Genomic DNA, 16691 nt, shown 5'->3' with positions numbered 1-16691 from the left:
TTCTAATTGTCCATAAAATTTTATCACCAACTTTTTTTTTAAATCATATCATTTCCATGCAGCCTGATGGCAGATGGGTGCAATAAGAACTGGGAATCTTTGGTTTAACTAATCTTGATAATTTGATTCCAACCTGTCTTATGGTCTGGATGCTCGTGTTTCTTGCATTTTATGCCTCATGTGACCATGTTTACAGATCTCAGCAATTACTCTGGTGACAGGTTGAATTATCTTACAACATCCTGGCACAAATTTCCTTCTCAATAATTTGGCCTTTTTTAAACCAGTAGCTGAGTCTTCACATACAGCACATCCATAGTTTAGGATAATCTGTGTTGTCAGATAAAAGTTATGATTAGCTTACAGAATTATTGAGTGACTGCTTAAATATACAGTTTGTATAGAAAGTTAATATATTCACACACAACTTTGTGAACACATGTTTTTTCATAAATCTAAACAAAATATTTTGTGTATTCATGTTTGACCATCAAAATAAGATATTTTCATTATATTTTAAATGTATACAGTATAATAACAGTCCATGTGCATGACCACATACTGTATTTCTGTAATTGATAGAGTAGCATTGCTCCTTCATTTCCCTTCAGCTCTTAGTGGCTGATCAGTTGTTTTATTATATCTTTGTACAAAGTGAGAGGCAAAACAATTTGTATTTGGCTTTAACTGTGAAAACCCATCGTCCTATCTCACATGAGCCTGGCCAACAGAGAGGAAGGGATGAAAATGAATGTGCTTTATGTGGGGCAAAGGCTCTTAGAGCAGCCTGTCTGTCTGGGCATGGGTGTTGGCCATCCAGTTGGGCAGTGTTTGACAGTGTGCCGTCTTCATTCTTTCCTAGACAGTACTCTCTATCACCCAGTCAGTGCTGTCAATCGTCCCTTTGCTCCCTCCTGCATCCACCTCCTCCTCACACTGCAACAGCATGCCATTTATAGACAAGCTTCTCTTAGTCCAGATATTGCTGATCCTGCGTGGTTTGTTGCACAGCTGACCAGCACCAGCCCCTGCTACATCTCCCATGTCAAAGGACTGGCTTCGTTTCAGTTTGGAGTCCAGTGGGACCATGAGGAGCCGGCTAAGGCTGGAGTCCAGTGTCTGGCCCAGTAGTGGTTCCCTGTCAGCACGGGGCTTGGCTAATGTTATTGCAGAGCTACTAGAGACTCCCAGGTCATGGCCCTGTGCTCCCCGCAGGTCAAGTGAGGTGAAAGCCCCAAGGAGTTGGTCCAGGTTGGACTGAGGCTTATGGGGAGCTGGCCTCCAAATATTTGCAAGTGTGCTGTTGGGGCTGCATGAGCCCGCAGCCATGGAGCCCGAGGAAGCAGAAGAAGATGTGAGGCTGCTCTGGAGGGAGCCACACTTGAACTCCACTACCTCATCCTGCACAGTCACTTTGGCCTTGACCTTCAGCTCAGGCTGAAGCTGAGGCTGGGGCATAACACATCCATTATGCCTGAAGCGACCCCCGTTGGTCTGAGAGTGTGTGTCACTGGCACTAGATAGCTTCCCAACCGGAGGTTCAGTATCTGCAGTTTTGTAGCGTACCATAAGGATGACAATAAACACAAGCAGGGTGGCCACGATGATACCTCCAACAACCAGGATCATGGTGCCCCCCAGCAGCTGGCTGGGCAGAGACTGGCACTGAGGATAGTCATCCTGGGTGAAAAAATGTGTGCAGCCCACAACGTTGGTAGCTGTAAGCGTGGTGGCAGTGTCATCCCAGGCAGCCAACACACACAGATCATAGCGAGTCCCAGACACCAGATTCGTCACCAAGAAAGCTTTGCTGGAGGCCGGGATCATCCTTAACAAAGACAGAACAAACAATTAAGACCTGTATTAAGATAAAGTGGTCTTCCTCTGTTATGGACAGATATCTCTTTTAAAGACACAAAGGTAGTTGTAAAAACCTAGATGAAAGATTACAGTAAATGCTATAAATGACAGAGCCATCAACATCTGAACAGGGTACACCTAATTTCAGGAAATGGAGACTTAACTGTAACAAATTGTTGCTGTAGGTAATACAAGCTCTATTGCCAGTGCTGTTATTCATTAAAGGAGAACCAGAATTTCCATTTGCATTTCCTGGAATTTCTCTCTGCTCTCTCTGTGGTTGCTGCCTTAACAGACAGCCATCATTAACTGGCTTTATCATTCAGAGCCATCTGTCTTGCTGCAGTGTACAGAGGGCCCATTTGACATGTGAGCTGTGGAGCAGTGATAAATAAGTAGAAAATCCAGGAAGGGCAAGAAACACTGGAGAGTGTAGCACATTTTATATGGGCCAATCCAAGATAGAGTTGGACCAAAGGGAACTGTCAGGTGTTGGGGTATTGCTTTCTGGAGAGCTGAAATACTGTGTGAACAAATATATATGTCTGTGCATGTCTATCTGTGCATGTCTATTGCCGTGGGATAAAATCAATGCACAGAAAATCAATGCAGTGCCAAGAGTCATTTATTGAACAATATTATTGAAATATGATTGAGAGGGCAGGATACAGGATCACCTTGTCAGTCTAGTCTCTCAAGCAGAGGACGTCAGGCAGCCGGCCACAGGGCAACTCTTTTCCCAGGGTCTTCATGCACATGCACCTGATCAATTCTGTTGCTAACTTTATTTCAATTTCTCGCTTCCTGTTATTGTCCCCGCTCTGATGTCAACCTAGTCTTGCTTCTCTTTTTTCGGGAACACCCTGCAAGATGTACTAAACAACAGGAGGCCTGGTGCCTGAACCCCTCTCAGAGAGCAGTACAAGAGAACAAAACATACTACATGTTATGCATTAACTATTAACTATATTCTTTGTTTTAACCACTACACTATCTAACTCTTTCCAGGCCAACAGTTTCCCTTGCAGGGATTCACATCATCCCTGGTCATTCAATCCATAGGTCCACCGCACCACAGTGCTGCCCTTATGAGACAAAATACAGGGGGTGGGTGTAGAGCCGTTGCCGGAGGTTGGTTAAATGTCCATGCCTTCACACCTCAAGCATTGGCATTATAAGCATCGTGTGTAAATGCACAGCTGACTGTGTGTGTGTGAGAGGGGAGCAGCCCCTCCGTCCTCTAAACAGAGACTGACAGAGAAAATCTAGAGGAAAAACAAAGGAGGACAATCCGTGTCAACCCTGGAGGCTATGCTTGATGATGGTTAGGGAAGTACAGGGTATACTTTAGGTGTGAATATTGAAAATACAGAGTTAGGCTTACAATAGGGAATTACAGTTAGGGAAGTACAGGGTATACTGCTCTTTAGGTGTGAATATTGAAAATGCAGAGTTAGGCTTACAATAGAACTTATTATTTTCCCTGAAAAAACCCCCCGACTAGGGCAGGACTGGTGTAGGTGTAGATCCAGGGACAGAATGGGGACCCAACAATAACTAAGTTAGGGACTGTGCTATGCGAGGGGTGGAATCTTATCTTTTGAAAGCTAATCCAAACTCATTTTGAGGATCTGATAAAACTCTACAAAGCCCCATTTTCACCACTAACCAACTTTCATGGCAGAGAACTGAGACTTGTATTTTTGATCAGTATCAACTTTATCTGGAGCAAAATGACCTCAGATTAACCTGGGTCTAAGATGTCTTCTCTAAGAGTGCTTATCTGACTAACCCATTACTCTGTCTTTATGATATTGGTCTGATTCAGACTGACGATGGTTCATATTGTATGTTAGAACATCAAACTAAGGCCCAAATCATTCCCTGAAGAACTGTGGCAACATGAGGATTTTTGGTGACATAGACTGCCATCCTAAGAAAACTGTTAGCCTGAATGCTTAAAGGCAACTTATGTTTACATTTAACTGACAAGAACCTCTAGTAGCTGTGTAAATGTTGACTAATGTGTATCAGGCTCAGGTACTGTACCAGATTAGCAAACATTGTCATTGTTAAAGGTACTGACAAACAATGCATGTTGTTGCTTTGTTTGAAAGACCATTTGAGTCCAGGCGTAGCATGCAGAAATATGTCATGACATCTCTTCATGTGAAAATAGTAGAAGCTGCAGTTTTGGACCCTACATTTGTTTGTGTTATTATACTGTAAATGGCCAATTTCTGTCACAGTCTTCAATATAAATATATTTAAGTCCAGAGCCAAAAACACTAGAACCTCATTGTTTGCCTTATCCCAATAAGTCAGGAGAGCTCATTACAGAAAATCATGAGACAAACAAGGCAGTTGAGGTGGTTCAGGCATCTTATTCAGGTTGCCTCCAGGATGCCTCCCTTTGGAGGGCATGTCCACCTGGTAGGAAACCCTAGGGCAAACCCAGAACACGCTGGAGAGATTATATATCCCAGATGGCCTCGGAACACCTCGGAATCCTACCAGAGGAGCTGGAACACGTCGCCGGGGAGAAGGACGTCTGGGTTACCTTACTGAACCAGCTGCCACTATGACCTGACCCCGGATAAGTGGCAGGGAATGGATAGATGAACAGAAAATCATGGCATACTGTAGATATGAGTACACAATAGCTGACATGAAGGGAATTGATACTGTCTATATCTTCAAAAAAACAAAAGTAGTTTAGAATTTAGAACATTACAATGAAATCAGTAGCTAAAACTACATTCATTGATTGTGTGGGCAGGAGAACAAGCTGGAAACACAACAGGTGACCTGTTTGCTGTTCTGGATCTGAGAAGCGCCTCACTCAGCTGCACGTTGTAGGAAGATGTGCAGAGAACACCTTTTTGACGCTGTTTAGTGTTAGCAGGTGCAGTGGCCACAAGTAAAGGTTATGGGATAGTGCCAAACACTCACACCTACTGTGACAGTAGAAATAGACATAAAGTCAGCAAATTAATGTCAGTCACACAGTAATATTTATCTAAATCTTATTAAAGATGTTATTTTACAATGCTTTAAGAGTAGATGGAAGTTGCTACTGTTTACTCAGTGAATTCAGCACTTACTATATTGTGCAGGTGTATTTAACACGTATCTCTATTTTTTTGTATCTTTAATTTTTAAGATGATGTTGTTAAAACATTGACATAAACTTTAAATTAACTTGCTTTACAAAGTTAGTCACTTCTCAATTAGTGCTTCTAGCAGGTACTTTGGGACTCTTACTCCAGTTGTTATTTTGATGACTTCTTTTAATTTGAGTACCTGTTAGTATAAACCAACAGTACTCTTATTTGAGAACATTTTGGCTACTCTACTCACCTCTGATAATACTGCGGTCACAGACTTTGGAACATCTCAGAATGGTACACTTTTCCGGAAAAAAAAGGACTTTCAGACAGTGATGACTTTTTAAAAGTCTGTTCTTGTTTGGAATAAGTTCTCTGGGCCCTCAGGACTTTGCATTTACCCATCCTACATAACACCTTTAGTTCAAGTAAAAGCATGCCAATCGTGAAAAATGGAGCAGTGATCACACTGTCCTCCAGCTCCAGTTTTTGAAGAGGAAACCGCTGCCAGCTCTTACCTCTTATGCACCACAGCAGGACACAGCTGAAATGATTGTCTGTATTCCTTGATTCCCAGCAGATATAGACCATCCTCCACACTTATCTAAACTTTTACAGACCTTTCTGTGCTCAACTCTTCTGAATTTAACTCAAGTTTTATGAATCAGTCAGAGGACCATTTCAGGCTGCTTTCACTACAGTGCACAGCACAAAGACTGTGCTTACTGAGGTATAAAAAATCATATTCTCATAGCTGCATGAAAGCTCTGTTGTAATCCCTTTAGATTTAGTGCACCTTTTGCTAACATCTTGCACTGGCATTAAGGACTTATTTCAGCTCCTATCTGCCTCATGTTCAAATGCAAGACATCCTTAAAAGATATCATCATTAGGGTTCAGCAAGGTTATCTTTGAGGTCCCTGTTTTTAATTTTATGGATCCCAATTAGCCACATTATCTGGCATCCAGTGTAAAAGACATGCCAAATGTCAACATGCAAGCCGTCAGTGTGACGATTCACTGTGGCAACCCCTAAAACAGGAAAAGCCGAAAGTGACTTTCTATCTGCACTTAAGACCATTTAACTTTTTTACTTATCATATGCAGCTACAACAACTCTTAAAATTCAACTCTTCATGGAGTCTTTTCCCCACTCTCTATTTCCATTTCACCTTTTCTCTCAATAAGGTCCCAATGGTAGTCAACACAGAAACACAGGGGTCTCTTGGACAAGGTAACAATCATAAGATTATTTATAGACACCAGTTTTATTTCAGCTTTGATCCTGAGGAATTAAATTTGTCACTTTGATATGTCAAATAGCTTCAACACTTTTGACCCTGGAATGTCAATGCCATGAAGAAGAAGGCAGTTAGAAACATGACTCAGAGAGGTAGCAAACACAAAACATGTCACTGAACTCGTGGTGATCCCAGCCTAGCCTTCTGTTCAGCATAACATTACTCTAATATTATTGTAACATTAGCATCCACCTGAGGCGGACACCAATGCTACAAAGTGGTCAAACCAACAAAATCTTCTTGAAATCTGGTAAGCATGTTGTATATGTCATACAGTCATACTGCTGTGTATAATACTGTATAACCTCAGAACAATCAGGTCTTATCTGACTAAGTATGCCGCTCTGCTCCTTATACAGGACCTGGTCATCTCTCACTTTGACTATAGTCTCACAGCATGCACAGCAAAACCTCTGTAAAGTGTCCAAAATGCATCTGATCTTCAGCCAGTGAGACAGTTCACATCATTCTATTTTTCTTTACACACCACGGGCTCTCTATTGCTGCTCGCATGAACTTTAGACCACTAATGGTCATAACCAGTGGTGAGGATGATAATTAATTCTTTGTGAGTTATATATTAAGGGCACTTGCGAATAACATTCCAACTTATAATCCTAGATAAACTAGTAGAGTCTGTTTCTGTAGGATGAAGGCCATTCGCTCTCAGCAGGTCAGAACAGCTTTAGAAAAAAGGACAGTTACCAAAAAAATTAATCAGTGCAGACTCATCTTTCCTGGCTAGCTTTGTGATCTCAAACAACTTCATCCTAACATTATTGGTACTGACACTGATAACAGTAGCCCCTTTTCCACTGCCTGGTACCTGCTCAACTTGACTCAACTCAACTTGCCTTATTTGTGTTTCCCCCAGTCAAATGTTGGCGATACCTGGTACCTGGTACTATTTTTGGTATCACCTCTGCCGAGGTTCAAGTAAGCAGAGGCATTACCAAATGGTGACATGTAGGCACTACAGACTAGTGATTGGCCAGAGAAATGGCACCATCAGTGTGCCAAACATCCTGGAACAAAAAATGTGCCACTTTTAAAAGCAATGTCATTTAACTCTAAACACTATTTTACTGTAGTTACTGTACTAACTAAAAACAGCCACATACCAAGAATCAAGAACAGTATACCTTCAGTGTCCTCCATTGGTTATTGTGTCAGTTGCTGATGACATCATGGCAGTGTAATGTGCTGCTGCTATGACAACCAGGTATACTGAGAGGGGATCATCTGCAGTGGAAAGCCAAGCACACAGTACCAAAAGCGAATAGAGTCGAGTTGAATTGAGTTGAGCCGGTACCTGGCGATGGAAAAGGGGCTAATGTTGCTGAAACTAGTGGTGGAGTGCCCACTTCGCTTACGGTCCACTAACTGCAGTCCCCATTTTGCTTTTAAACTAATAAGTGAAGTCTTCATTTTAAGGGTATCCGGCATAAATCGTGCCACATTTCAATCATCAGTGTGATTTGCTGTGGAAGTCCCTGCTGGACTAGTGGCTAGGATTCAGTGCTGTCGCTGCTGGAATCTCTGGTTAGACAGTAAACAGTGGCTGATGATACTAACAATGCTGGTAATGGAAACCCCTATTATTAATCTGGAGTATTTAACCCCACCCCCACCTTCAGCTCATTCAACATCATATAGGGATAGTCAGTAGACCATCCTAAATGTGGCATCATCGCTGGTGCAGCCTCTAATAGGAATGAGGGCTTTTGCCTTCATTGAAAACTGCAAAGTATCAGTACTCGGGCAGTTTGTAACATGCGCTATCAAACAAAACATCTATCTATTACTTATATACACTTTATCCTGTTGAGGTTCCTGGAGCTAAATATGCAAATTCCACACAGAAAGACCACTTTGGACTCAGAACCTTCTTGCTGTGAGGTGACAGTCCTAAGCACTTCACACCATGCTGCCCTCAAACAAAACTTGGTAAGAAAACATCCATAGATGCTGGAAAAATGTAGTAGGAGTAGTAGATCTCACCACTTGTGGCTGATTGGCACCTGTGAGACTGATTCATCTTTGAACTTTGAAAAAATTGTGTTTATAGTTTAAAAAAGTGAACATTTATACAATGATGCCACACCTAAGACAAAATAATGCTACTTCCATTGCTCTGGTAGACAAGAGTCATAGATCACTCAACCCTGTAGGCAGCCAAGAACATCATTATTGGACAATTTAGCAAAACTGTGAATTGTGCTCAGTGATAGCATTTTTATGTCCGTTGCTAATGTTTTACAAATTATCACTTTGTACAGTATCTGTGCATAATTAATGTTAAGGACATGGTTAAGGTATGGATGGGATTAAACAACTAAAACACTTGTGCAAGTTTAGAGTAATACTGAGTTATGGTTAATACAAAGGTGAATGTTAATTGCAATCAGAAAGTCATATGCACTATAGAGTCATATACCATCCCAATCTCGACAATAAATCATTACACCTCTGCATAAAGAACACACTCCTTCCTGCACTGGAAATTAACTTTCACATTGGACATGTGTGAGGTGTGGAGTAATGAAAATAATAATAATAGTAATAATTCCTAAGGATACTGGGCTGATCTAATAGAGGCCCCTGTCAAGTAGGCTGTCAGGTATGACATATAGCAGGTCATTTTAGTTGTTAGAACAAGTGATTGCTGCTGTCATTTGTAATGTAAGGCCAACACCCAGAAGCTCTATTGTCACTATGAACCACCACTGTAGGCTCATTCTAATTCTGCACTCCAGTCAGGTTGCTTTTTGAGTGCTTAGCAATTAAAAAGGCACTAAGACATCAAACTTCCCAGCCTGTTGAAATGAGAGGAGACACTGGATAGTGCTGAGATTGGAGCCACACAGAAGGGAGAAACTGGATTTTTTTCTGGGAGCTTATTATTACAAGCTGATGTAACTTTACAAGGAGCACAATTAATTTACTGAAAGTCTCAGGAGAATATTATTTCACAGTTTTGCCACATTTTCTCATAGTCAGAAATGATAATCAATTGTTTTTTTTTTTGTTTTACATCCCAAGTTTTGTTTAATGCTGTGTTCAGAGTACATGATTTAAGCCAGATAACAGCACGACTCGATGGTCATAGAGCATCAGAACTGACAATCAATAGATTTATCTTGTATAGTGTGTCATAGTAAACAGCATCCGATGCTACACCTGGGATGTGTCACAAAGTCTTGACACAAAGTCTAGCAGGTCAGAATTTTTTTATTTTCTACAATGTGCTGAGGCAATGCTGGCCAATAGGAGCACCGATCGCTCTTACAGTGGTAGCTGTCAGTGTGTGGGGTATATTAGGCAGCAAGTGAGCAGTCAGTCTTCAAAGTTGATGTGTTCAAAGCAGGAAACATGGGCTAGGGTAAGAATCTGAGTAACTTTGACAAGGGCAAAACTGTGATGGTGAGATGACTGGGTCAGAGCATCTCCTCCACTGCAGGTCTTGGTGGGTGTTCTTGGTCTGTAATGGTTAGTACCTAACAACAGTGGTGTAAGGAAGGACAAATGGTGAACTGGAGACAGGGTCATGGATGCCCACGGCTCACTGATGATGAGGTTGACCTACTGTAGATTAAACTTTTAACTTCCATTTGTACTTTTTAAAAGATTCAAATTTATTTGAATCTTTATTTAAAATGGTTGAAAATGAGAAATACTGTACATTGGTCTCTATGAAGAGAAAGAGCCAGGGTAGTGGTGATATCACACCTAGAGTGGTGAGGTTGTTGAATTTGTCTAAAAAAATTATCTCTAACTCGTCCTCACAACCACAGTTTTCACTCATTTTACATAAGTTTTTCACTGAATTGCCAAAACATCTGTGCTCTTCCTGACAGTAGAACTGTGGAAGCAAATGGATTCACAGAAGATGGCAGTGAGTTGCTGAGTGACACAAGGGCCAACCATGTAACACAGTTTCAGCCCCAGCAAATACTACTGGATTGACAGGACCCCCCCACCTCCCAATCTTAGAAATGACCATGGTTCTGGACTGCTGAGCATAATCGAGCCCAATACAGTACCACCCTGTCCTTAGTGAGAGTTGGTTTTGCTGCTGTTCGACTATTTTAATGGACAATGCAGACATTCAATGATGGATGGATCTTGGGAGTGTCAACATCAGTGTAAAATATGACACTGATTCCACTGGGAAGTCTTGATGAGTGATTCTGTATACAATGAGTCCTCAAATAAAGCAATTCTGTTGTTAAGCAACATTTATCTGTCTTTAAAGATGCAGTTTGTAAGATCTAAAAGGATTTATTAGCAGAGGTTGGGCTATAGGATGCATAATTATGTTTTCACTAATGTGAAATCACCAGAAAATAGGAGCAGGTTCTCCATCAGGCTGCCATGTTTTTTATAGTAGCCCAGAACTGACAAACCACAATTTTGCATTTTCACATAAAAGTTGCAGCTTAGATTGTGAGACAGGTGGAAGATGAAAAGAAATAATGTTCAAAACATAAGGAAGCACTTTCATAGGTTTAAGAACTATAATTTGAATAAATGGAAGATCATACTTAAATTTTAACATGAGAAAAAGGAAGACAGCATGAATCCCTGTCATCAAAGAAGCAAAGACATGAAGAAACAGGATAACAGGATAACGTTACCTGTGGTCAAGTGAGCTGTCAACTGCAAAAACCCAGGGAAGCCAGCTCCCATTTGACTTTTGTTGTACTTCTTTTAATGTAGTTATGGTAAGGGTGCTTGGACTGGCCAAAATGGACATTTAAAGTCTGGCAGAGTGTTTACTAATAGGCCTAATGAATAAAATGACATTATTGTCCATCTTAATATATGTTCAGCCTTCTTGAAAATTACTGAAAGAAATATTGACACTGCTGTAATGGCAACCGTAATTTCCAAATTGCATGCGGCTGCTGTAATTTTAATTTAGACAGTCAGGTATTTCAGACTGCCTCCAAAAACATTGGGGGCAGCAGAAAAGGCTGAAATAATATGACATGATATCATCTTAAGATGTGACAACTAATATTTTAGCCTTCACTTATAGCCAGGAGATGATCCACTATTTTCACCAGCAATCACTAACTTCATCTTCATTATAGTAATTTTTGCCTTTTTCAGGTTTGCTAGTTCCATTAGTTTTTGTCAGTTTACATCTGCCATGACATACGGAACCAATCCTGTCTTGTAGTGGTTTAAGTTATGGGTTAATATAGATTATGTAATAGAATAGAGTGTTCGCGTGCTCACTTTTAAGTTCATGTGAACTGGACAATGAGCTTATATAATTTGGCCAAGATGTTTCCTGTTTTTGGGTACATCTCAGGGTGTTGTCTCCTAAAACTGGAGACAGGAAGCTAAGTTCAGAAATTGACGTAACAGCCGAAGAAAGCTGTGGATAAAGACAGTAAGGCTGAAGGATGTAGGAGAAAGAAGAATGCTACTGTGATAGTGAAGTGTGTGCACTTTCAGACCCAGGCCTGGGTGGGGGGAACGAACTCTGGACTGACTGGACTCCTGACCAAGACTGACTGACTCTGTGACAGTCCTCTTATTTAATACTTTATCTATTCCATTACAGGAGGAGTGATTCTGTTCCCTAACTACCAGATTACTTTTCTAACTACTACCCCGCTCAGAATAATTGTAATATTAAATGATTGAGGGCAGCACGGTGGCGCAGTGGTTAGCACCATTGCCTCACAGCAAGAAGGTTCTGGGTTTGGGCCTCACCCGAGACCTTTCTGTGTGGAGTTTGAGGTTGGGCTCAAGATTGCTGACCCAGGTGCTATGGGGGGAAAAAATGACGGTTACTGGAAAAAGAACACAAAGTATCAACAGAACATAACAAAGTCCAAGTTTACATATACAGTCCGGGTAGAGTAGAGATGGTGGAGGGGACCAGAACAGGTGAACCATGGGACTGACGGCAAAAACCAAGAGGGCAGAAAGATGAAGACAGATAGGTGATAGAACAAAAAGACCAACGTACACAATGCAATCCACAGCACACTGACTGTCAGCGTGGAAGACAAAAGCACATATTTTGGGTATTGCTAACTGCATAAATATCAAGATAAGGTCAAGCCAAAACGCACAGGAACTGTCAGCGTAGCATCTTACACACGTATAATAATGCGGGTTTAACACAACATTTCTCACCTACTTTGGGTAAGTAGTGCACGTTACATGTGGCAATGCTCTGGTGACGGCGGAGCGTCTGCCAGAGGTATAAATAAAGAGGGAGACAAATCAGCAGGATGCACCCCAGCTGTGTGCACCGACAAACGAATCGCTAATTATGAATGCAACACAGCTGAGGTGCGAATCCCGCAGGTCGAGAGAACAGAGGAGAGAAAGGCGGAAGAAAGGCAAGTTGAGAGAACAGAGGAGAGAAAAGCGGAAGCGGAAAAGAGGCAGGTCGCGCCGAGCGGACCTGACAGGTTCAGGTCATGCAGGAAGGCCGATCAAATTGTACATGATCAATAAAAATTCCATATTGTCTGCTCGGCTGAAGGGTTATCCTTCCACTGATCCTCTTGATCAATACTGACCTACACACCTGCCCCTTATTCCCCCTAATCAGCCATTCCTTGACCACCTACTTCAGTCATTTGCCAGATTGTACGAAGGCCTTTCTCACGACAGACATCTTGACATATCACAGTATTAGAAGCATAGAGTAAATGGATCCTGTTGTAGTACTTACTGGAACACTTGAATAATACAGTATTGTTGTTAATGTTGATAGTAACACCTTGACAAGTCAAAATGTCTGTTTTGAAAAAAGCCTATTATGTTAAGAACAAGTACACTTCATTTTTATCTTACCTACTCTACCTTTGAATGCTGATTTTGGCCCCTCATAACAATTACCAGAGATGTCACAAAGGTTTACCAGAGCTTTTTCACTGAACCAGCTGTGTATTGTTGCTAAAATGGGAAAAGTGAAATGTTTGGCCTGTAAAACAAAAACAATACAATTAAAAGAGGACAAGATGCTTTGCAAAGCTGAGGGGAACTACAGAGTTGGTGATAATTGTTCACTAGGTGTGACCTTGTTGACATTACATAGTCATTTCATACAAAAAATAATGATTCATGCAGCTAAAAAATAAACCCAATCATCTCACACCAAATTATGTACTAAATATTTTGAACATTATAAAAAGTTCCCACAAAACTATTCCTACATTACAAGACAGAAATAAGCAGCTGTTTACCTGTACATCAGAACCTCATCATCAGAGCAGTTGTACTGGAGCTGGTACATCTTCACCTTGGGAGCTGACTTGTTTACAGTCCACTTGACCAGTGCTGAAAAAGATGTTACCTCAGAGACTGACACCGCCCTTTCTGGTTGGCTCTTGGGAGCCCCCTTGCTGATCCTGGTGGTGCTTGTGATGTCAGAAAGGCGTGACTTAGGCTGCACTGGCTGCCAAGTCCCATTGCTGAGGTAGGGAAGTTGGACAATGGACACCTCAACAGAGGCAGTGGACTCCCCTGCCACATTGGCAGCAATGCAGGTGAAGATGCCATAGTCCTTAGAGGTGGTAATGGTGATGCTCAGGGTTCCATTGCTGTACACTGCAGTTCGTGAGGAGTTGCCAAGCAGCTGATCATCAGGAGAGATCCAGTGAATAGTGGGGGAAGGGTCTCCAGTTGCTTCACACCTTAGGCTTGCCATCTGGCCCTCCAAGAACAGCATCTTGTGGGTGTGCTGGGTAATGAGAGGTGGCTGACACACAAACTCCTCCTCCTTTATGTTCCAAAAGTAACGACCCTTTAGTACAGAAGGGGAGGCACAAGTTTCCAGTTCATCATCTCTCTCAAGCCTCCGCAGCCAAAGCATCTCACAATTGCAGTGGAGAGGGTTCCCGCCCAGGCTTAGTGACAGCTGGGGAGCATAGGGTGTAGTCTGAATCATTGCGTCCTGGGCACGAGCAAAGATGGGGTCTGGGGATAGCTTCTGCAAGCGGTTTGAAGTCAGGTCCAACCTTGCCAGCCTTTCCAGGTCAGTGAAGGTGCCCTCTGGAATAAAATCCAACAGGTTGTGGTCCAGACTAAGCTGGTGGAGATTAATCATCTGGCGGACTGAGTCCCAGGGAAGAGACATCAGGTTGTTGTAGGAGAGATCCAGGTCCTCCAAGGCAGAAGCCAGGTCTTCAAAGGCCTTGTCATGAATATGTCCCAGTTGGTTGTTATTAACAATGAGGTGCTGCAAGTTGACCAAGCCTCGCAAATCATCAGGGCCTAGCTCCATTAAGCGGTTGTTGTCCAGATGAAGTGAGCGCAGTGTTTCCAGGTCACCAAAGGAGAAGGGCTGAATGTAGCTGATTGTATTTCTGGAGAGGGTCAAATCCACCAGGTCAGTCATATTGGCAAAGTCTTGCTGAGTGATACGGAGAATGAAGTTCCCTCCCAGCCGGAGCTCCACTGTGCTTTGGTCAATGTCTGGAGGCACAAATAGAAGGCCTTTGGAAGGACACAATGTGCCCAAGGACTCAGACAGATTCTGGCATACACAGTACTTGGGGCATGCATGTGTGATTATCACTGTGGCTCCCAGGACCAGCAGGCAGCAGATGATGTGGTCCATGGTAGAGTCATACATAGGAACCTGTGTGAGAAACAGAAAAAATAATAATGAAAGAGATGAGTTTAAGGTAATATTCATAAGCTTTATCAGCAAGTCAACAGAATACCCCTGGAAGACCTTAGAAGGCGCCCAGGGTCAAAAGAGGTTAAAAGACTTGAGCTACAGGTCCAACTATGCCCTAACAGACATAATAATAACAAATCTTACATGAATTTCTGCAAAACATCTATTAATGTCTGTCTCATCTGAAATCTTTATCTGATGCCCACAGGAATCATTACATATTTATCTTATCTTCAGAGTTACTATAGCAGCCTCAAAGGGAAATGTGTCCTTTGTGACAAACTCAGTTTTAAACAGTTTCTTCTGGATTTGGCCCAGATTACTGACTCTCTACTGCTTATGTAAAAAGGCAACATATCACAGTGAATGTAAAAACAACGGAAGTGACTTGATCTCAAACTGAAACAAGCCGGCAATAAGAATGACCTGCCAAGCAATGATCAGTGTTTGGATGAACATTTGTCACGCCAACCACAAAACCAGATTGGACATCTTAATATATGTTCAGCCTTCTTGAAAATGTGACAGCATGGCGAAGCTAATCAAACTGGACATTTCTCTATACCGTCAACTCAGGATGGTAGTTACAGTCATTGATAAGGTTAGCCTCCACATAGAATACATAAAGTAGGTTTATAACTTTGTTGGGAAGTAATTCTGGTGAATGGTTACAATAAAGATAGCAGAATGGAGCCTATTTTACAAGTAAAGAAATTGCTAACATAGCTACCACATACTGAATTAGCTAAGTTATGTTAGCCAAGGAAGCTAGATAGTTGACACTGCATTTAAAAAATGGTGGAAAAGGCTCTGCTATTTGTGAGCACTTTTGAAAACATTGTGTACCACTGAGGGTTATATGGACATCAAATCTCAGATTACCAAAACAAAACATATAAGGAGGAAGTTGAGAATGTTGTAGCAAAAATTTGCATGAGGCTGAATTGTTAGGAAAAGTGTCAGGAGTGAGAAATGTCAGATTATACAATGTTTGTGTTCTCCTGTACAAATAATTTGGATGTTATTAGTCTCCTGGGAGCCAGGCAGCTGATGGGGAAGCATGACTGAAACTGATGATGTTTAAAAGCTAATCCAAGTGCAACTTCAGTGCTCTGCATGAACTAGCACTATGTCCTACTGAGAACACTCTTATTGCAATTTGCACGGCTGGCCAAAATTATGAAATAAAATTTAAGCTGTAATAGTAATTTCCCAGGCAGAAATAAGGGATACACATTTCACTGCAATATAAATCATCTGGACACAAACATTTTATTCAACAATACACTGTACAGTCCTTTATCAATGCAATACATACATCTTGTGTTTTTCTTGTACTGTTTATTTGGTAATGGAAGCTGTCAGTAATCAGCCCCCAGTGGACATTGGAACAGTCTCTATCTGACCCAGGACTATTTCTGTGTGGATATAGAAGCTTTTCAGAGTAGCTCCTCTTTGCTGCTCTGATCTCCCTTGTCAGTGTGTTCCTTGCCTGGCTTTACAGAGTCCTGTCCCCACACCTGTAAGCCTCCTCTTTGGCATGACGAAGCTGCTTCAGTCTGGTTGTAAACCAGGGCTTGTTGTTGTTGTATGTGCAGAAGGACTTTTTGGGCACACACACATATCCTCACAAAAGCTAATATAAGATGTCACAGTGTCCGTGAGGTCATCCAGGTCTGTAGCTGCAGTCTCAAATACACTCCAGTTTGTGCAGTCAAAGCAGGTCTGTAGCTCTGACTTAACCTCCTCAGTCCAGCTCTTCACTGT

The 16691-nt window shown here is 41.8% G+C and overlaps 1 protein-coding gene across 11 annotated transcripts in view; it reads right to left on the bottom strand.

Annotated features, from left to right (window-relative positions):
• Positions 1-468: 468 nt before the first annotated feature.
• lrfn2b (leucine rich repeat and fibronectin type III domain containing 2b) overlaps positions 469-16691 on the bottom strand; it is a 224279-nt gene continuing 208056 nt past the window's right edge. For 10 of the 11 annotated variants that reach the window (XM_020585930.1, XM_020585936.1, XM_020585931.1 and 7 more), the window contains 2 exons: positions 13486-14882; positions 469-1828 (listed from right to left, as the gene is read on the bottom strand). In XM_020585930.1, coding sequence (XP_020441586.1) covers positions 859-1828; positions 13486-14882 — 2367 coding nt within the window. In that variant the 3' untranslated portion in view covers positions 469-858. Of the gene's footprint in view, positions 1829-12640; positions 13224-13485; positions 14883-16691 lie in introns of those variants that run through there. The other variant, XM_020585941.1, reaches the window with a different exon arrangement.

The sequence above is a fragment of the Monopterus albus genome, unplaced genomic scaffold (assembly GCF_001952655.1).
Source record: "Monopterus albus unplaced genomic scaffold, M_albus_1.0 scaffold387.1, whole genome shotgun sequence".
NCBI lineage: Eukaryota > Metazoa > Chordata > Actinopteri > Synbranchiformes > Synbranchidae > Monopterus > Monopterus albus.
Note: the sequence above shows the minus strand (reverse complement) of the source record. Positions and strands in the feature narration are given on the sequence as shown.